Genomic DNA, 23,746 nt, shown 5'->3' with positions numbered 1-23,746 from the left:
GCGTGTTAGCGAACATACTTCTATACCCTGGGCAGCCAGTCATTGAAAAAAAAAGAAATATACAAGTATTTATTAATATTTGGGTGTGTGTATGCATTTTATGATGTGATGTTTCAAGTTAGGGAAAATTATACAATAGGACTTCACGAGGGAAGCAGGGACTCAACCCCCTGACTGTTTTTCAGTCTACCTGGAATACTTCGCTTGAATCGACTAGAAAGTGTCACGGGTTTGGTGATTTTAAAAGAGCTGTAAAAACATATTTGATCTCGGGTAATTTTTATTTTTTGTTGTTTTTTTCTTTATTTATTCTTTCTATTGATTTATTTTTCTTAATGCCCCGTGCGGTTGATGTCTCTGGTCCAAGTTGGAACTGTGTGTTGATTTGTTTACTACGTGAAGTACATTGATCCGGCTTGGTTTTTGGCGGGTAGTCCTTGATGGGCAGTTGATTGTCATCCTCCTTTTTAGTGTGTATCTTTTGTTTGTTGAATGTTTGTTTTTTTCTTTTCTTTCTTTTCTGTTTTTTTTTATCCTTTTTTGCTTTTTTCTCCTTTTTTGATTTTTCATTTTCATTTCTCCCAACATTCCCGGGTATATAATGCTAAATGTGGTGTTCTTGTTATTTTTTTATTATATGAATAAATATCTATCTATCTTCTGATTGATTGGATTAGTATGTAGATGCTTTCGTACAATCTCATCACAGGAATAAAATTCCAAGCCCTGTAGTGCGTTGCTGCACCTGAGTCTGAACTCTGGGTCCCACATTACTAAGCTGAGATCAATCTCACTACACCACTAGGGAATATCTATCTACGAGATGAGATACCCACGGAATATCTAATACATCATTTTTAGTATTCATTTTTATGTATCGTCATATTTTCGTTTTTAAGTCAAATTTTTTTTTCGTTTTTTATATGTCAGTAAGTTTGAAGTGCTTTAGTTTATAACTCCTTTGTCAGGCAGCCCTCCCTAGCTCTGTTTTCAGTCTGACATCGGTTGCCGGCACGCTCACCGTGCTCTGGCTTGCCTTCTTAAAGATGCTTCTGCTAAAGGGTATGAAAGGAAAAAAGTTAAAAGGGGGAAATGAAGGCGAGCACATCCGAAAACAGTTAACCATGGCACATCATTTATAGAAGCGAAGTCAGGCCTTCTTACTTTCCAACCATCAGTCTTGCGTTATCTGAAGCCAAACCAAATGCAAGAACAAAAAGAAGCATTTTTAGATTACAAATTTTATGTTCATTTTAAAGATGGAGTTTTTACTTTATAATATACAGCTCGTATTTATCTAGCTATCTATTGCCTAACATTTGGTATTCACTCCTTCTAATGAAGAAGGACTTTACTACTTCTAATGAAGATTTTCTCGTTGCTTTTGCTGATGACACCACTCTTGAGACTTTAGGGAAGACGGAATGGGATATCAAGTATAACCTTGTGAAAATATTCGAGAGAGTTATTTCATGGTTTGATGCTAATTACTTGGCCTTAAATGTTGGTAAGTCACATTTTCTTATTTTTTCTCAAATTGGTATAGCTTTTCCTCAGCTTACACAACTTCAGGTGTCACAGGACCCACTGTGTACACTAGAGAATCAAGTAATCCAGTTTCTTTGTATCCTTCTTGTTGAGAACTTTTCGTTTAGAAACGATATAGCCATGATTAGGTCAAGGATTCGCAGAGTCGGGATATCATTCAAAAACTGGGACACGCATTTCTAGGATGTATTCTGAAGCTTCGTTTTTTCTGCCTTGTACAGTCATATCTATCCTATTGCCCAATTGGATGGATGTCTACCTTTCCTTCTACACTGTGGTCACTTTCTGTCATTCATGATGAAGCACGGCGTTCGGCTATGGACATCAGCCGCTCCAACACCGCTCTTAAATCTACAGTCTATTTACATTCTTTCTTTTGCTTCTTTTGTCTTCCATCAGCTTCATGGCAATCTTCCAAAATATCTTCAAAAAACTCCCGTTTTTATCTCTGATTCCGCTCCATATAGCCTTCGTTCTTCATTTGCGATCAGATTTCAATCCTCTCATTGTTTGTCAACAGGTCTGGAATTCCCTACCTTCTTCAGTACAGAGATGCCACTCGTTTGGGACTTTAAAAGAACTCTTAAGGACCATTTAGTTAAGAATCAAACAGAAGAGCATTTCGTTTTTTATTTATTTACTTTATTAAAAAAAAATTCCTTTTCCTCTGTGAACCTCATGTCCCCCGAGTGTTTAGTTTAATGTTTACGGTTGCCTTCTCTGCACTTAAACTTCCAGACCTCAGGTATGTTCTCTTTAACCTTAAATAGTATTCGGCTCTTGTTCTCTTTTTTTGGTTGTTGTGAATATTGTGTTTTTTTATTATCCACCTTGTGACCTTTACTTTGCGGCCTCTCGAGGGGGAATGAGGGTTTTATATTTCCATTTTGTATTTATTGGTGAATAAAACTCTGAACTCTGAAACTCGTTTCATACTTTATCGCTGTTATCATTGAACATGAAAAAAAATGCCTTCTTGAAATAATTTTTATTTTCACAGCAGCATACTCTGCGGGACTGAGATGCTTTGCTCGTTCAGTTGAAAGCCTGGGTCTTCGGCCTTGAGAAGCAACATTATACTTAAAAAATAGCCACCCCATTAGGGATTGGCGAGCTCTCACCTTGCTAGAGTTTTCAGACCCTAAAAACACTCACTCAAGATAAGATATTAACCCTGACCCATAGTAACTGAAATTTAAAAAACTTGTTTTGAGATAAAAAAATAGCGTTTCAAGACCAAAACAAGAATTATAAGAATAACATGAAACAAAGACCAGTAAGTACAAGAGAAACAATTGAAAAGACTGATAACTAGAAAAAAAGGTTCAAGTAAAAAAAAAAATAGAACTCAAAACTCGAAACAAAAAAAAAACAGAGCTCAAACTGCAACACAAAGGAACAAACAAAAACCGGTCTAAATATAAAAATAACGATAGGTTGCAGCTCTATAAAAAAGAAAAAATTGCATAAAAGAAAAGAAAGAACACTATCTCCCTTAACCCCCCTCTCCCCATCACAAATTCAAAGTTTCCTTGCCCCCTCCCCCCAAAAAAAACAAGAAGAGGATTTCTGGAAGTTTCAATTCGTCTTTTTTTGTGTTTTTATTATTATTAATACCCAATTTCACGAGCTCTGCTCTCTGCTGGGGGTATATGTTTATTGTTATGTTCAATTAATCAAATAAAACAGCTCCCCAAGCCGCGAGACAAAACAAGGTAGATTTACCTGAACTACGGATAAAATTCGTAACCATTTCCACTAAACTCACTGATGGTATAATGATAAATACTCTCTTGGCTTCTGGTGCCCGTAGTATAACGTCACCAAACTGTTAACAGAGCGGAAGATCAGTTGCTGGAGGGGAGTAACCGACACATGTAATTATATAGGCAGATACTCTATACAAGTACTTTGCAAATTTGGACGTCTAAGCAGCCTCGTAACAATAAAGTTATATACTTTGTTCTTAACCAGTCTAACCATTAGAGGGCTTTAGTTTTAGTCTAGTGGGTAAAACATTATTCTTAGGCTGGAATGTTTGAGTTTCCTGACGGAGAGGGAGGGGGGGGGGTCAAAACTTATTCTTGGGAAGAGTGGAGCATTTTTGTAGCCCTTCCTTTCGTGTGCCCCTTGCGTGCAGGTATGTCTGAAAAGCATTTTATACTAGTCTCCAGCATTTTAAAACAAATTCAAACTTGTTAGCCAATAAATAGGCTTAATTCTGCGAGGATTGCAGTTCTGTCCGGGTTTTAAGACTTTTGAGACAAATTGATTGGTAAGATCATAATTTTTCTTGGATGGAAATTTGAGCCTTGTATGCCAACATTTTTTTTTTTTCAGAGCAACATGACAAGAAATATTACTTTACTATGACGCACTCTCTTTCGTTAGCTCCCTCCTACCAACTTTCTGTGACGATCGGTCAATGTGAACTCTCCAGCTTCAAAATAATTCAGTGAAAATCAGGCGTGTTTCATTGTATATACCCTCTAAAATATCCAAATTACGCATTAGCATAAATATCGTGTTATTCTTTGGTTTTTAATCAAGGGGTGGCAAATCCGCAATTTCAATTGAATGTAGAAATTCTTCCGTGGCTTCAATTCCTCTTTTCTGTTTATTCTTCACAGAATCATAGCTTTTATAGGTTTTGTGTTCTTCTGGGAGGCGGAACACGATATCAGCATTAATTTTACTTCCTTCTTTGTTGAGCGGCGCTAAAAGAATGCATTTCTTTATTCTGCTGTAATTTGAATTTGCAAGTCGATTTCAAAATACTTTTTAATTAAATTAACACTGGAAATTATACCCTCAGGAAATTTAATGGAGTCTTTTTTGGAAGATTTCCATTTCCAAGTTTCATGATATACCTTGCGAATCTTTTCTGTTTAGGATAGACACGCTTTTTTTTTACGAAAATTTTTTGGAATACTTCCAGAGATGACTTTTTTTTCGACAAACCGAGTGCTTCACTACAGTTGCTTCGGAGTTGAACAGGTAATTACTGACGGAAATACCTTCCAGCAGCTAAAATTATTGATGATGCTTAACTATTCAATTATTAATTATACAGTTATTCATTGATCAACAATTATTAACGTTCGTTGTCACACTTCATCGTTTGCAATTCATTGCGATGCTCGTTGTCACACGCCTTCTAATCACCAACTTCGTTGTACATCATGTTATTTGCGATTCGTTGTGATTCTCGCTGCCGCATCTCTTTTAACCGTATGTTTCGTTGTGCATCATTTTCGTTTGCAATTCAATGTGATTATCGCTGTTACTAGTCGCTATGCATCGTTTTCGTTTGTCATTTGTTGTGATGTTCGCTGTTACACGGCTTCTAAACGCAAATTTTGTTGTGCTTCATTTTCGTTCATCATCACCTCAGACATTAAGAGTAGTGAAAGGAAACGAAGGAAAATTATGGGACAAAAATATGAAGGTAACAAATTTATTTTCTAGGAAAGGAAGAGGAAATGAAGAAATGAGTTAGGATACTTCAGTATGGACCAAATACCACGGGATAAAAGAAAGAGAAGAAGAAGAATTTAAAAATATGTAGGCCAATTAGAAAAGGATTTTGTACGTTTTTTTAAAAAACATCCGTCTATTTTTGGAAAAAAGGGCATTGAGTTGGAACTTTCAGGGAATGTTGATGGGATGATCGATTGACCAAAAGACAATGTTTGCATGGTAACACTACTACTACTGCTACTGTTCCTCTCCTACTATCATTACTACTACTACCACCATCACTACTACTACTGTTACTACAACTACTACTCCTATTGCGACTACTACTAAGGCAAAAGGTGCTATGTACATACTGTTACTAATGCTACTGCAACTACTACAACTATTGCTAATACTGAAGCTAAAGGTCAGCTTTCAGGAAATGCTTAGGGGGATGTTGAACTAAATCAATAAACACTGTGAGCATGTAGATTGCCAAAAGGATGTAAGAACAATTTCTCAGGAACAGCTTAGAGCATTAAGTTGAAACTTTCAAGGTGTTAGAAATGCATCCGGATCGCCAGATTTTTGCTCCAGAAGAAGCCGAACTAATTTTTAATAAAAGGGATGTTGATCTAACCAAAAGACAAACTATTCATACAGCTATTACTACTAATGCTGTCACTTCTGCAACTATTACTACTACTGAGCTTAAGGATAGGAAGGTGAAACTTTCAGCGAATGCTTAGGAAGATATTGACACTTCGTTTATGCCGGTTGACAAAAGGGCGTAACAGCAACATCCCAGTAATGGTCAAAGGTATTAAGTTGAAACTTTCAGGGCATGTTAAGGAGGATGTTAAACTAAGCAAAAGGTACTATGTGGAAACTGCTACTACTATTATTACTACAATTGGTACTACTAATACAACTGCTACTAGCACTACTACTATGGCTTCTAATACTACTATTGCGACGACTACTACTAGTACTACAAAAGCTAAGAGTATTACAGTGAAACTTTCAGGGAATATTGAGGAGGATTTTGAACTAAATCGAAAGACACAATGTCAATACAGAATATTTCAAGGGGGTAACAGCTATATCCCAGGAACAGCTTAGCGTATTAAGTTGAAACTTTCAGAGCATGTTAGGGAGAAGATTGAACCAACCAAAAGATGCTATAAACATACTACTACCACTACTTCTACTGCTACTACTAACTACTACTAAGACTAAGGGTATTAAGAAGAAATTTTCTGGAAATGTTGAGGGATATGTTGGATTAGTTTGAACCATACTATGTGAACGCAAGCTGCCAAAAGGACGTATCAGAAGTATCTTAAGAGAGGCTTAGAGTATTATATTGAAACTTTCAGGGCATGTGAGGTTTTTGTTGAACTAGTAAAATGCATTATGTGTATACTACTACTACTAGCGATAGTAGTACTACAACTTCTGTAAGTGCTATTATTATTAAGGCTAATGGTATTAATGTGGAACTTTTAAGAACTACTGAGGGCGATGTTGGGCTAAATCAAAACAAATTATGTGCTTGCAGGTTGTCAAAAGGGCGTATCAGCAGTATCTCATAAACGGCTTAAAGTGTTATGTCGAGAATATCAGGGCATGAGAAGGAGATGCTAAACTAGACGAAAAGGGCAAAATGTGAATACTATTACTGCTTACTACTAATACTACTACTGCTATCACTAATACCACTTCTAATGCTCGTACTATTACTTCTGCTAGGATATTATTAAAACTTGTAGGGAATGATGAGGGCGGTGTTGAACTGGGTCAAACCATATTACGTGCATGTGGGTTATCAAAAGGTATTAGCAATATCCCAGCAACGCCATAGGATATTAATCTGAAACTCTCAGGGCTACTAATATTACCAACAATTTTAATACCTATTCTAATACTACACCTGCTACTATTCAACTAAATCAGCACAGTTTAAGTGCATCCAGTTTGTCAAAATAGACCAGGTTTTGAAGATATCCAGACGAGATATCTTAGGACTAGAATAGGGTATAAAGTATAAATTTTCAAGGAAAGTTAATGTTGCTCTGAAAGTAATTCTAAAGGCACTGTGTGCTTGCTGGTTGTCAATAAGACGTCTCAGCAATATCTCAAGAGCAACTAAGGGTATTTAAGTTGAAACTTTCAGGGCTACAAATATTACATCTTCTATTCTTACAATTGAACTAAATGAAAAGGGTGTAACTGCATCCAGGTTGTCAAAAAATCATAGATACAATGTCTTAGGAACAGAATTGGGCATTAAGTTTTATTTTTCAGGGAAAGTTGAAAAGATGTAAAATTAAATAAAAAAACATTATGTATGTCCAGGTTTTCAAAAGCGCGTATATTATTAAAAATTATTGAAAATTTGTCCAACATTTACGAAGTAAGCCAAAATCTGGATTCTTATAGAGGGACACCGTGAAGATGTAAAATATTCTTTTTTTTACCAATTAAAAAGACTATGTCACTTTAAAAATAAATAAAATGTATTCCACGACAGAATTTTTTTTAAAGTAAAGAGCTAAACTAAACCAAAGATGAGCAGAAATGAAGTCAAATAGTTGTTCAAGGATAAAACTAGCATAAATCACCATCAATAAATAAATGAAACAAAAAACGGACAGAAATTAGAATAGATAACCGAGTCAAACTGCACTTTGGTGAAAATAAAATATATTTTAAATGTCTTCTCTTCTTTAACTTTAATAAATCTAATATTACAAAGACTTTCAAGAATGAACATCAGTATATATATATATATATATATATATATATATATATATATATATATATATATATATATATATATATATATATATATATATATATATATATATATATATATATATATATATATATATATATTATTACTTATTGGAAAACCCGTCATACAAAAAAGGAAAAGACGGAGCAATAAGTAAAATAAAAAAAAGAAATACATATAAACTTAGGGGTTATGCATGTGGTTTGTAGTGGAGACCGCTGGGGCTAAGATCTAGATCAGCAATTAAAACAAATTACAAAAAACAGAAAGAAAAACACAATTATACACCGCTCTGTAGGTACGCGATATGTTTCTTTTCTTTTTTTTTAGGCTCCTAAATTCTGAAAAAACATAAATAATATGAAAATCATTGCATCGAGCCTTAATTGGTAAAAAAAAAACAAAAAAAAACAACCAAACAATTAACAGTGGATTAAAAAATATATACAGAAGATAATCATATTAACTAGTCTAAATATGACAAGAAACGGTAAAACCAGTTAAAAGAAACTTGCGCCCGCTAGTCATGAACTCAGATCACTCTCAACAAATGATTCATTTACTCCGATATACATAAATAACAGAAACAAGGAAATTATTAAATCACGGATCATTTTAAAACGTTAATTAAAGCAATATGATTAAAATAACCTATAATTAATAAACAACTCTTTATTAGTAATATACGCAATATATTATCAAAAAAAAAAAAAAAAAAACTGACACCAAAATTGAGAATAACCAGCGTCACTTAAATTGGACTCAAACGAAAAGAGACTAAATCATCAGTCAGTTTAAAAAATGCAACAATTATACTAAGCGCGAAAACAAACACTTAGAAAAAAATACAACAAATACATCTTAACTAATGGGCCAATACTGACGACCATGTATGATTCATCTTCATTAAACGGGAATTATAAGCACGAATTTGCTTTTCCACAGCTATAATGGGGTCAACAATGCTGAATTTTCTAATCAGATAAGAGTTGCGCGTCCAAGAGCTAAAATGTAATAGATATTTTGCGAACCGGAAGAAAACTGAACGAATTTTTGACTTGTAAGAAATTGTGAGCATTTTCCAAAACGGCGATATGTACAAATAATGTGGTAGAGCGACAGAGTTAAAAAGTTTCGAAAGAAGATGGGAGTTGAACCGTAACTTGTTAGTTACAAAAGAAGCATATGATAACCCAACTTTACGCTCAGTGAGAGCAATTATTAGTTGTCGCGTGTGAATTACTGACGAACCAATGAGAAGACCAAGGTAGGTGATTTGATCTACCGGCTTAATCCTGCTATCTCCGAGAGGAATATCCCCAGGTAACGCTTCCTTCCAGTTGAAGAATGCAACTTCAGACTTTTCAGCATTGAACTGAAGACCTAGTTTTGCATACTCAGATTGTAGCGTTGCGAAAATCTCGCTAATGCGCTGGATAGTGCGGCTCAAATTCAAAATGTCGTCTGAATAACATACGAGAGATAAATCAAGACCGGCAAAGATGAATGATATGGGAACAGCTGACTGTGCATCAAGAACTCCATTATTGAAGAGTGAAGGGGAAGAAATAGCACCTTGACGGGTACCTTTTTCAACATTGACAAAAATATTAGGGGTTGGTGCATAGACATGAGAGCTGTCAACTTTAGCTAATGGGTGAAGCATTAGGCGAAATTTAAGACGATAATACATGTCTCGAAGGGCTCTGATATATGAGGGGCTCACTCCACGTTTTGCTGCATGGAGTAGCATAGCGGCGTGAATGAGAGTTGAACGCTTTACGAACATCATGCCCACGAGAGTTTCACCTGATGCATCAGCATCGGTCAATGCGTTCGCGACAACCGACAAAACATGGGCACAACCGAGACGTGGCTGGAATCCAAATTGGTTAGGTGGAACATAGCATTTTGCGTTCAGTTGGTCAATGAACAGAAGTTCAAAACGCTTACAGAAGGTAGTAGCCACTGTTATAGGGCAGAAGGACGAGCACTGGGTAGCGAGTTTACCTTTCTTTGGAATTGGAGTGAGATCTCCGATTGAGAAATAAGACAACTCCTTGGGTAAAAATCATCTGCATCAAAAGAGCAATATGGTTTACCAGCAGCTCACTTCCATGCAGAATGTGAAGAGCACTTATTTTATCGATGCCAGAACATTTCTTACGCTTTAGGCATTGGATTGCTCGCAGTACAGAATCAGCTGAAACAACAAAATTGTCGGTTGGACACCTAGACAGAAATTTATCAAGCTTATCTTCATATTCGGACTGTAGGGCGGCATCTGGTGGGGAGAATTCAGCAGAGAAGTATGAATTCCATTCGGAATCAGGAATAACTTGAGCAGATAGGTGGGCCCTAGGAGGATCTCTTGATACATTTCTCCAGAAGGAAGGTTGGGACAGAGAAGCTTGCTGGGATGTCTCCAACTATCTGGTTCATGTGGATACATAGTTCTCTTGCAAACTTTCTTTTGGTAGAAAGACGAATGTCAGAAACCCAGCCAGAGCGAGGATGGTCGCACTGGAGCCACAAATGGTACCAAAATTTGGATTTTCTCCTAGCTTCAACTAGGCTCGGGTTACTGGACCAGTGCTTTGTGACACCCCGATGTATACGTTTAAGAGGTAAACTGGCTTTTTCTGCGCATCGCAGAGCATGGAAAATTTGTGCAAGATAGATATCTAGCAACATCCGCATTTCATTTGCATCAACTTGAGGATTTTCCATGAGCAGCTGGAACGGAACATGAATTTTATGTAGGACAGAATTAGTAACTGCAGTAAAAAGATCCTCTTGGATATTTTCCCAATCCCTGTAAAATTGGGCGTGGGGCTTATATGGTTGTGTAGTGGGAGTAGACTGAGCAGAGGAACAATAAATAGATGCAGATATTGGAAGGTGGTCTGATAGTTGGAAATCAGTAACGACGTGAACAGGTGACACTTTGAGATTTATAGAAGAAACTGCATGGTCAAGGTTCGATACGTGACTTGAATGGTGTGTGTAAGCGTAATCAAGATCTTTCGGAAATATCCTAGGTCAATCGTCAAAAATACCAGACAAAATAGAAGTACGCAATAACGAGGCGTCAGTTAAATTACAGTTAAAATCTCCTATAATAATACAACACTTACCTAACAGGCGAATCTTTGAAAGGGAAGACTAGTTTCTCACACGCAAAAGTAAATAAAAATTCCGATCGGTCAGTACGATAATCTGTTGGGAGATAGACGGTTACAATAACATACTCTTTTACACGGACAGCAAGAAAAAAAATCACATGAATCAAAAATACTTGACCGGCACGAGGTCCTAACAAGCATCACAATACCACCCAAGGGCCGGCAACTAGAAGCGGATCGTTTAGCGGCACCGAATAGCTAGTAAAATTATTGTCAATTTTCAGAAGGCCTAAACTATGACTCGTCAAAAAATGCTCTTGCAAGCACAATACGTCACAATTTCGAAAGCAAACCTTTTATCACAGGAATTTTGACTAAAAGTCCACCATTAATATTCCACGAAAGTACAGCTTGCGTAGTAGCAGGCAAATCCATGTCATACCATTGCCTTTGCTAGTTGACCTTTGTTTTTGGGACACTTTACACTTTAACACGTATTGTCAGGAACTTTAAATTCTAGACAGAACTTGTTTTCTGAACATGGAGAGGCACTGTTTGAGGTGTGATCGCATGATCCACAGCGAGAGCAGAGGGCCCGACTAGAGCACTGCAAGGCCAGATGCCCAGTGTTATGACACGAGAAACAACGCGTTGGGAGATATACAAATGCTTGTGCAGAAAGCTTTTCGCAGCCAACTTTCACAGAAACTTTTAAGAACTGGTCCAGGTTTTGTTTTGACTCAAAGTAGACCTTGAACACTCGGGACTTTCCGCACTGTGAAACTTTCACGCAATTTGGTACAAGAGATTTTACTTGATTCTCATTGTTTTCGATCGGTACACCTTTCAGGATCTTTATAAACAGTGGGGATTTCAAACTCACTGAGATACCTGAGGTCCTGTTTTTGGCATTCTTGGCAATTTTGTTCGCTGCAGGCTTTGACTTAACAACAAGTTTCCATTCCGAAGCCAATTTTTTAAGTTCACTTATTTCACCTGAGGCCTCAGGGCAAAGTTTACCGACGAAGTCCTTACGAGCATTAGGTGAGGTCAGGTTTGCAGGACAGTTTTTTAGTATAACGGCAAACGTAGGAGCTGGGGCAGGGTTAATTGTTGCATTGGTATCAATTCTAGCTGGCCAAACAGGGCCTGAATGCGTCACATTCTCTAAAAAGCCGTCAATTTTCCGAGAGAATTCATTAACTTTCGAGACTAAAGTAGCCGAGACTGCCTCCCCGATTGTTGGTGTTTCAGAAGGTGAGAATATAACAAAAGTGGGAATAGGCAAATTATCCTTTGCCGCCTGATTTTACTGTTTACAAATGTCAAATACATTATCTTCATCCTTTGCATTTTTCACACATCGGCTCTGAATATTCAGCTCCTTATGCAGAAACTCTTTAGCACTGATAATAGTACCATGATCAAAAAAACTTACAGCTTTTCCGATAATCAGATCAATTTTCGCACCATCAAGCATAGATCTCGTGACATAGTTCAGTAATGGGTTTAAAATAATCTTCCTATTTTGATCGGTCATTGCACAATCTAATTATCATAGCCAGGGACAGTCGAGTATTCCAATCAAAATATATATGTAGTAGGTCAATTTAATATGTAGGTCAAATAATATAATCCAAGTTCAAGGTGAACTATTTTCAAGTCCAAATCCGATTATGTAAAGGAACAATATATGTAAAGTTAATTGAAAGGAAGCATTATTACCATATTCAATTACTTCATACTTTCAGGTAAATTATTAAAGCAAATTTTTAGCAAATATCTTAAGCTACTTGGAGGAAAACTGTATTACCATATTTCCAAACTACGACAGATTCAAAGCAATAAATTACAAAAAAAATCCATTATTTTTATAGGAATATATTATTGCTATATTCGGTAATATTCTGAAATCACGAGATATCCAAATTAATATATACCAAAGTAATCAATCAATGAAGTGAAAATCTGCCACCAATTACAAATAATGTGGAGGAATATTTTTACCATATTCAGATATATTTTCATATAGAGATTCCAAACATAAATCCACATGCAGAAAAAAAGCTTAGTGCCTTAGAGGAAAAGGTTATTATCATATTCAGTTATTTTCAGACAACATAAGAAATTCAAAATAATAACATAAAGAAGTAATCAACAAATACAGTAAAAGATTTACCAAACTATCTAAATATAAATAATCTTGAGGAGAATTTTATTACCATATTCGGTTATATTTTCACACCATGAGAGATCCAAAGTAATAAGACTATGACAGCCAGCAGAGAGTGCACGAAGTGAGGCGTCACTAAGAAGAGGACAAGACCTTAAACAGAGTTTGCTTAACTTGGGGCAGTGTCGTCCAAGACTTACACACGTGCTGTAATTAAAACAGAGACTGGTAAGCTCAAACTCACTGTAAAAAAATGCCAACCAGCCTGAAGATAAAGATCTCAATAAAGGTACTTAGGGTCTCTATATAGAAGGAAAGTATAATTTGTTTTTTGACACACAGTTGAAGCTTTTGCTCAATGATTCCTTAGAAACTCATACTATAAATTTTTGTGGGATCACTAGCAGCTCACCCACGTGTACTAAGGTATCGTATACTACTTAATCTATGTATGTATTTATGTGCACAGGAAATTTGGAGTGAATTATTTGGGTAGCAAAAGCAAATGATGTCTCTTTAAAAATAGTGCTTCCCATAGAGAGAACCTTTTTCGCCCGAAGCTCAAGTTGTTTTAATATGCCACACGTTTAAGCGATATGTCCCTAATCGCAGCATGAAAAGAATTTTACTCACACGACCCTGGGCAAGGTCATGGACCGAAAAATTCGGCTGAGTCCATATACGACCCAGAATGATTTCGGTAAGAATTTAAAGGCTGCGTAGAAGTAGGGTATTATTCTAGTGTTTTAAGAAAGTATACGTGGAACAGATACGCTGCTTTTCATAGCCAGCGCAATAGCGCTGCCTAAGTGAAGAACGATGCTGGCACAATATATTATTTATTTTTTGGTCTTAGGCCAGGGCACTTGATATCGAAGGAGTTATCGTAGGAACTTCGAAAGGAAGTCATTCGATTGGAAATTAAAAGAGCTAGTGCCCTTCGTAATAGTCAAAAGTGATTGTAGCGCAACTAGCCCCCTTCAAAACAACCCCCCACAGCCCTCGGGGCAAGGGTTGTCAGTTATGCCCTCAAGGCATATAAGTTTTTTTTATAGAAAGCACTGTCGTAGAAAATTCAAAACGGCTCATTAAATTGGGCATTAACGGAACTTGTACCCTTTTTAATAGTCAAAAGTGATAGGAGGGCAAATGCCCCCCCCCCCGCCGCCCATAATTTCCCAAAACCCTTCCGATCAAAATTTTGAGATAGCCATTTTGTTCAGCGTACTTGAAAGGTCCGGAAACTATGTCTTCAAGGATGACAACCCCCACAGCTCCCAGGGCAAGGGTTGCAAGTTATACCCTGAGGACATATAAGATTTTTTTTATAGAAAGCGTGGTCACATAAACTTCGGAGGTGGCTCATTGGGTTGGTAATCAGAAGCTCTAGTGTCCTTTTTAAGAGTCAAAGTGATCGAAGGGCAACTACCCCCCTCCCCCCGCACATACACGTCGTATTGTCCCCGAAATGCATCTAATAGAAAAATTGAGATAGTCATTTTATTCAAAATAGTCCAAATATCATATAACAAGGCTTTTGGGGTTAAAAAAAAAATCCTCAGAGCCTGGGTACACGGGTCGTTTGTTATGCCCCGGGGGCATTTAAGTTTTTTATGGAAGGGATGGTTGTATAAAGTTTAGAGGAGGCTCATTTGGTTGAAAACTGGAAGTTCTAGCTCCCTTTTAAGGGTCAAAAGTGATGGAGGGCAGCTATCCCTCCCCTCCGACTGCCCCTCTTTTCACCAAACGAATCTAATTAAAATTATGAGATAGCGATTTTGCTCGAAATAATCCAAACAACATATAACAATACCTCTAGGGTTGATACACCCCCCCCCCAGTGCCCTGGGGATAGAGTTGTAAGTCATGCCATTTGGCATAAAAGGTTTTTATGGAATGGGTGGTGGTATAAACTTCAGATGGAGCTCATTTGACTTGAAATTGGAAGTTATTGTGCCCTTTTTAAGATTCAAAGTGATTTAAGAGTAAACAGACCCCCCCTCCCATCATCATTTCACTTAGCATCTCCAATCAAAATTTGGAGATAGGAATTTTGTTCATCGAAGGGTCCGAAAATTATGCATTTGAGGAAGACAATCCCACCCCCTACAGCTCTCAAGGCAAGGGTTGCAAGTTATGCCCTGGGGGCATATAAGGTTCTTATAGAAAGTGTGGTCGTATACGCTTTGGAGGGGACTCATTGGATTGGTAATCAGAAGTTCTAGTGCCCTTTTTAAGAGTCAAAGTGATCAGGGCAAAGAAATCCCTCCCCCCCCTCTTCACACACACATACACACGTCATGCTTTCCCGAGATGCATCCGTAAGAAATTTTGAGACAGTCCGTCTATTCAAAATAGTCCAAAGATCATATACCAAGGCTTTTGGGGTTGATATAAACCAAGAGAGCCCGAGGGCAAGGGTTTCAAGTTATGCCCCTGTGGCATTTAAGGTTCTTATGGAAGGGATGGTTGTATAACCTTTAGAGGTGGCTCACTACGTTGAAATTAGAAGTTCTAGTTCCCTTTAAAGAGTCAAATGTGATGGAGATCAACTAGTCCTCCACCTCCCCAACTACCCCTCTTTTCATCAAACGCATCTGATTGAAATTGTGCAGTGGCAATTTTGTTTACAATAGTCCAAAGAACATAAAACACTGCCTCCAGGGTTGAAACACCCCCCCCCAAAGCCCCAGGGCAAGGGCTTTATGTTATACCCTGGGAGCATATAAGGTTTTTATAGAATGGGTGGTCGTATTAAATTCAGATGGGTCTCATTTGACTTTAAATTGGAACATAGCGCCCTTTTTATGAGTCAGAATGATTTGAAAGCAGGCATCCCCCCCCCCACCACCACCATCATGTCCCAAAGCAAACATCCAAACAAAGATTTGAAATATCAATTTATTTCAGCAGTGTTGAAAGGTTCAGAAATTGTGTTTTTGGGAATGTCCCCACCCCCCCCCCCCGAGGCCTCAGGGCAAGGGCTGTAAGTTGAGCAATTTGTTCGTTGTTTACATTTAGTATATGTTGTTAAGAAAAGGTATGCATGTTTGACTTCTACTTTCCCAAAATACGAAGGGCATTAAGATGAGTCTTTCAGGGAATGTTGAGGGGTGTATTGAACTAAATCAAAATATGTTATGTGTATGTGGGTTGTCAAAAGGGTGTAACTCAGGGAGTGACTGATTATAATAATTTGGAATTTTCAGGAAATGATAAGGGATATGATCAATTGACCGAAAAGGCAATATTTGCACGCTACTAATGCTAAAACTACTGCTGATTCTACTGCTACCACAAGTACTAGGTTTTAGGTCCCCACCCCCTACAGCTCTCAAGGCAAGGGTTGCAAGTTATGCCCTGGGGGCATATAAGGTTCTTATAGAAAGTGTGGTCGTATACGCTTTGGAGGGGACTCATTGGATTGGTAATCAGAAGTTCTAGTGCCCTTTTTAAGAGTCATAGTGATCAGAGCGAAGCAATCCCCCCTCCCTCTTCACAGACACATATACACGTCGTGCTTTGCCGAGATGCATCCAATAGAAATTTTGAGACAGTTCGTCTATTCAAAATAGTCCAAAGATCATATACCAAGGCTTTTGGGGTTGATATAAACCGAGAGAGCCCGAGGGCAAGGGTTGTAAGTGATGCCCCTGTGGCATTTAAGGTTCTTATGGAAGGGATGGTTGTGTAACCTTTAGAGGTGGCTCATTACGTTGAAATTAGAAGTTCTAGTTCCCTTTAAAGAGTCAAATGTGATTGAGATCAACTAGTCCTCCACCTCCCCAACTACCCTTTTTTTCACCAAACGCATCTGATTGAAATTGTGCAGTGGCAATTTTGTTTACAATAGTCCAAAGAACATATAACAATGCCACCATGGTTGAAACAACCCCCCAAAGCCCCAGGGCAAGGGCTTTATGTTATACCCTGGGAGCATATAAGGTTTTTATAGAATGGGTGGTCGTATTAAATTCAGATGGGTCTCATTTGACTTTAAATTGGAAGCAATAGTGCCCTTTTTAAGAGTCAGAATGATTTGAAAGCAGTCACTCCCCCCTCCCATCATGTCGCAAAACAAACATCCAAACAAAGATTTGAAATATCAAATTATTTCAGCATTGTTGAACGGTTCAGTAATTATGTTTTTGGGGATGCCCCCCCCCCGAGGCCTCAGGGCCCAGGCTGTAAGTTATGCAATTTGTTCATTGTTTACATTTAGTATATGTTGTTTAGAAAAAGTATGCATGTTTGACTATTAATTTCCCAAAATACAAAGGGCACTGCGATGATTCTTTCTAGGAATGTTGAGAAAAGTGTTGAAACAAGTCAAAACTTGTTTTGTGTATATAAGTTGTCAAAAGGGTGTAACTCAGAAGTGACTGATTATAATAATTTGGAATTTTCAGGAAACGACAAGGGATATGATCAATTGACCAAAAAGGCAATATTTGCACGCTACTACTACTGCAGCTACTGCTGATTCTACTGCTACCACAAGTACCTTTACTACTACCACTACTATCACTAAAACTACTACTTCTGTAGCGAGTACTACTAAGGCTGGGGATATTGAAAAAAACATATGAGGTAACGTTGACAGGAAAGTTGAATTAAATCAAAAAATACTATGTGTTTACAGATTGCTGATCCGGTCGTATCAGCAATTTTTTTGGAACGGCTTATCATATCAAGAAGAAACTTCAGGGGCATCATGAGTGGGATGTTCATTTGACCAAAAGGCAAAATGTACCTAATACTACTCCTATTAATACTGCTGCTACTTTTACTACTGCTAATAATTATATACTAATACTGCTAGTACTGTTCCTACTACTACCACTACTACTATGATACTAGTACAATTAAGGCTACACGTATGAAGGTGAAAATTTGACAAAATATTAAGGGGGAATTTGAACTAAATCAAAACACACTATACGCATGCATATTGTCAAAAGGACGTATCTCAAGAACTGATTTGGCTATTAAGTTGAAACTTTCAGAGAATACTTAAAGGGGAAGATCAAGTGACAAAAAAGTAATATATGCAGGTCACTACTAACACTAATACCACTGCCACTTTTACTAATACTACTACTGTTACTAAACTACTCCAACTACTACTTCGAGTATTAAGGTGAAAAGGGTGTCAAAAGGGTGTCAAAAGCGCACATCAACAATATTTTTGGAACGGCTTAACGTTAGGGAGAAACTTCCGGGGCATCATGAAAGCGATTTTCAACTGACCATAAGGCAATATGCACATGCTACTACCGCAACTACTACTGCTGCTACTACTACTACTGCTACTTTTAATACGACACTACACTGCAACTACTTCGACTACCACCGAAACTACTGTGATAATAGCAGCCTACCATTAAGGCTAAGTCTATGAAAGTAAAATTTTAGAGAATATTGATGGCAAATTCAAACTAAAAAATGACATTATGTGCATTTAGAATGTCAAATCAGTGTATCTTAAGAACTGATTTGAGTATTAAGTTGAAACTCTCAGAGAATACTAAAATGAAAAGACAGATTGACCAAAAGGCAATATGTGCACACTACTACTATTGCAACATTTACTAGTTCTACTACTACTATTACTATCGCTCCAACTACTACTTCTATCGCAACTACTTGTAAGGTTGAGAGCATTAAGATGAAAATGTCAAGAAGAATATGAGTATACAGGTTATCAATAGAGCAAATCGACAATGTCATAGATATGGCTAGTTGTATTAAGTTGAGTAGTTATACTACTGCTGTAACTACTATTACAACTATACCTAAGGGTATGAAGGTGAAATTTTCAGAGAATATTTCTGAAAATGTTTGTTGTACGGATGACAACCTGCCATCCATATGCAGGTTGTCAGAAAGATAAATTAGCAATATCTTAGGAACAGTTTAGTGTGTGAAATTAAAACTTATAACGCTGGTTGTGGGGGATGTTGAACTAACCAAAAGACAATATCTGTATCATAATACTAATGCTTCTAATCCTACACCTACTGCTACTATTACTATTACTGCTACTAAAGCTAAGACTACTACTATTAACTGTACTCCTGCGACTAATATGTTTACTGGTGCTACTACTGCAACTAATTAACCTAAGGGTATTAAGGCGAAAATTTTGGGCAATATTGTAACTGTACTGAAATAAATCGAAAGACACTATGCCCATATTGGTTGTCAAGAGGATGTATCAGCAATGCTTCAGGACCGGTTGATGGTATTAATTTAAAAATTTCATCGTGTGTTGAAGGGGGTGGTGAAAAAAGGGTGCTATTTGCATACTACTACTAATGCTACTACTGCTACTACAACTATTGCTACACATAATTACTGAACCTTTCAACAATGCTAAAGAAATTTATGTCTCAAAACTTTGTTTGGTATTTGTTATGTGAAATGATGAACAAAGGGGGGGGGGGTCTCTCAAATCACTTTGACTCTTAAAAGGGGCACTGTAACTTCCAATTTAAAATCAAATGAGACCCATCTGAATTTAATGACCACCCATTCCATAACAACCTTATATGCTCCCAGGGCGTAACTTAAAGCCCTTGCCCCAGGGCTATGGGGGGGGTGTGCCAACCATGGAAGCATTAAATTGGAACTATAACTTGCAATTTAAAATAAAATGAGACCCATCTAAATTTAATGACCATTCATTCCATAAAAACCTTATATACCCCCAGGGCGTAACCTAAAGCCCTTGGCCCAGGGCTATGGAGGGTTGTGCCAACCATGGAAGCACTTTTATATGTTCTTTGGACTATTTTAAACGACATTGCCATCGCACAATTTCAATCAAATGCATTTGGCGAAAAGAGTAGTTGAGAGGGGGGGCTATTTGACCTCAATCACTACTGACTCTTAAAAGGGACCTAGAACTTCCAATTTCAAGAAAATGAGCCACCTCTAAAGCTTATACAACCATCACTTCCATAAAAACCTTAAATGCCCCAGGGGCACAACTTACAACCCTCGCCCTTAGGCTCTGGTGGTTTGTACCAACCTCAAAAGCCTTGCTATGTGATATTTGGACTATTTTGAGTAAAAAGACTGTCTCAAAATATCTATTGGATACATCTAAGGAAAACACGACGTGTTTGAGTGTAGAGTGTGTGTGTGTGTGTGTGTGGGGGGGGGGGTGGTTAGCCGCGCTCTGATCACTTTGGCTCTTAAAAAGAGCACTAGGACTTATGATTACCAATCCAATGAGTCCCCTCCAAAGCATATACGACCACCCTTTTTATAAAAACCTTATATGCCACAAGCGCATAACTTCCAATTTCAAATCAAGTAAGTCCCATCTTATGTAAATACGATCGCCCATTCAATAAAACCTTATATGCCCTCATAAAATAACTTACAGCCCTATCCCCAGGGCGCTGGAGGGTTGTGTAACCCCTAGAGACATTATTATATGTTCTTTGGACTATTTTGAAAAAAATCGCTATCTCATAATTTCAATCAGATGCGTTTGATGAAAGGAGGGGTTAAGCCCTAATCTCTGGGGTTTTTTTCAACCCAAAAGCCTTGTTACATGATATTTAGACTGTTTTCAATATAATGGCTATCTCAAAATTTCTATTACATGCATTTCGAGACAATACGACGTTTGCGTATGTGTGTGTGTGGTAGGGGGGGGGTAGCTGCCCTCCGATACCTTTGACTCTTAAAAAGAGCACTAGAGTGTCTGATTACCAATCCAATGAGCCCCCTCCGAAGCTTATATGACCACTCTTTCTATAAAAAACATTATATGCCCCCTGGGCAGAACTTTTAACTCTTGCCCTGAGGGCTGGGGGGATTTTTATCCTCAAATATACAATTTCCAGACCTTTCAAATACGTTGAACAAAATGGCTGACTCAAAATTTTGATTGGAAGTGGCTGGGGAAATGATGGGGGTGGGGGGGCATTTGCCCTCTGATCACCTTGGACTAATAAAAAGGCACTAGTCCTCTAAATTTCCAATCGAATGAGCCCTTTTTGAAGCTTCTAAAACAAAACTTTCTATAAAAACCTTATATGCCCCAGCGACGTAACTTACAATCCCTTGTCCTGACGGCTGTTGGGGGGGAGAGGGGGGTTGTCATTCTCAAAGATATAATTTACAGACCTTGAAACTACGTTGAACAAAATGGCCATTTCAAAATGTTGATCGGAAATGTTTGGGGAAATGGTGGGCGTGGGGGAGGGGTGATTCTCTTTTCGATTATTTTTGAATATTAAAAAGGGCAATAGGCCTCTCAATTTCCAATCGAATGAGCCCTTTTTGAAGTTTTTACTACAACACCTTTAAAAACCATATATGCCCCCAGGGAATAACTTACAACCTTAGCCCTGAGGGCTGTGGAGGGGTTGTGATACTAAACGATATAATTTCCCGGCCCTTCAACTATATTAAAAAAAATGACTATATCAAAATGTTGATCGGAAGTGTTTGGGGAAATGACGGGCGTGGGGGGGGGGGACACTCGCACTCCGATCGCTTTTCATTATTAATAAGGGCACTAGCCCTCTCGATTCCCAATTGACTGAGCCTTTTTTTAAGTTTTTACGACAACACTCTATAAAAACCTACAGGGCTGTGAGGGGGTTTGTCATTCCCAAAGACATAATTTCTGGATCTTTCCGCTAAGTTGAAAAACATGGCTATCTCAAAATTTTGATTGGATGTGTTCAGGAAGTGGTGGGCGTCAGAAGGGGATTAGATGCTCTCCAATCAATTTCGACGATTAAAAAGGGCAATAACCATTTCAATTTCCAATCGAATGAGCCCTTTTTGAAGTTTCTACGGCAGCGCTTTCTATAAAAACCTTATATACCCCAGGGCATAACTTATAACCCTTTCCCAGAGGGCTTTGGGGGGATTGTCATCCTTAAAGACCGAATTTTCAGAACTTTCGACTACGTTCAACAAAATGGCTATCTCCAAATTTTGATTGGATGTGTTTGGGGAAATGGTGGGCGTGAGAGGGGGGTTATTCGCCCTCACTTTGACTATAAAAAAGGTCACTAGCCCTTTCAATTTCCAATATGAGCCCTTTTTGTAGTTTCTACTACAAAGCTTTCTATAAAAACCTTATATGCCCTAACGGCATAAATTATGACTCTTTCGCTGAGAGCTGGAGGGTGGGGGTGTAACTCTCATAGCCTAAGTTTCCAAAATTTTCTAATACTCAGAGGAATATAGCTGTTTCACAATTTCTTTTAGATATGTTTGGGAACATAGTGGGTTTGAGAGGGGGGTCAGCTGCCCTCCAATCACATTCGACTATTAAAAAGGGCACTAGCCCTTTCAATTTCCAATCGAATGAGCCCTTTTTAAAGTTTCCACGACAACACTTTCTATAAAACCTTATATGCCCCCCGGGCATAACTTACAAACCTTCCTCTGTGGGCTTTCGGGGGGAGGGGGTGTCATCCTCAAAGACCTAATTTCCTTAACTTTCAACTACGTTGAACAAAATGGATATCTCAAAGTTTTGATTGGATGTGATTGGCTAAAATGGTGCGCGTGAGAGGGTGGTTAGTTGCCCTCCGATTACTTTCGACTATTAAAAAGGGCAGTTGCCCTTTCAATTTCCAAACGAAGGAGCCCTTTTTTGAAATCTCTACGAAAACGCTTTCTGTAAAAACCTAAAATACCCCCGGGGCATAACTTACAACCGTTACCCTGAGGGGTGTGGGGGGTTTGTCATCCTCAAAGACCTAATTTCCAGAACTCTCAACTACGTTGAACAAAATGGATATTTCAAAATTTTGATTGGGTGTTTTGGGAAATGGTGGGCGTGAGAGGGGGGTTAATTGCCCTCTTATCATTTTCGAGTATTAAAAGAGGGCACTAATCCTTTCAATTTCCAATCGAATGAGCCCTTTTTGAAGTTTCTACGACAACACTTTCCTTAAAAACCTTATATGCGCCCAGGGTATAACTTACAACTCTTGCCCTGACGGCTGTGGGGGGGGGGGGGTCAACCTCAAAGACATAATGTCCGGACCTTTCAAATACGTTGAACAAAATTCATATCTCAAAACTTTGATTTGATGTTTTTGAGGAAATAGTGGGCGTGAGAGGGGGTTAGTCCTCCGCCAATCACTTTCGACTATTAAAAATGACATTAGCCCTTTCAATTTCAAACTGAATTAGCCCTTTTTGAAGTTTCTATGACAACACTTTCTATAAAAAAAACCTTATGTGACCCTAGGGCATAACTTACAACCCTTTCCCTAAGGGTTTTTTTTTGGGGGGGGGGTGAGAATCATCCTCAGAGACATAATTTCCAGACTTTCCAACTACGTTGAGCAAAATGACTATCTCAAAATTATGTTTGGAAGCGTTTGGGGAAATGGTGGGCGTGAGAGGGGTGTTAATTGCCCTCCAATCACTTTTGACTATTAAAAAGCCACTAGCCCTTTCATTTTCCAATCGAATGAGCACTTTTTGAAATTTCTACGACAACTCCTTCGATACGAAGTACCCTGGTCTAAAAAAATAATAATAATAATACATTGAGCCAACATCGTTGTTTACTTAGGCAGCGCTATTGCGCTGTCTCTGATTTTCGACACAGTTAAATTGGAAGCGAGTCTAAAAATCCAATAGATATGAATTTTC

The 23,746-nt window shown here is 38.0% G+C and overlaps 1 protein-coding gene across 1 annotated transcript in view; it reads right to left on the bottom strand.

The window, feature by feature from the left end:
- Positions 1-23,746, bottom strand: part of LOC148943632 (F-box/LRR-repeat protein 20) — a 94,484-nt gene that overhangs the window by 20,886 nt on the left and 49,852 nt on the right. Inside the window, exon 6 of the mRNA XM_089101023.1 lies at positions 13,152-13,309. Coding sequence (XP_088957149.1) covers positions 13,152-13,309 — 158 coding nt within the window. The remainder of the gene's footprint in view (positions 1-13,151; positions 13,310-23,746) is intronic.

Source organism: Artemia sp. Qi Xiang Cuo, chromosome 15 (genome assembly GCF_049724085.1).
Source record: "Artemia sp. Qi Xiang Cuo chromosome 15, ASM4972408v1, whole genome shotgun sequence".
Taxonomy (NCBI): Eukaryota; Metazoa; Arthropoda; class Branchiopoda; order Anostraca; family Artemiidae; genus Artemia; species Artemia sp. Qi Xiang Cuo.
The sequence above is the reverse complement of the archived record's forward strand: the minus strand, read 5'-3'. Positions and strand labels throughout refer to the sequence as shown.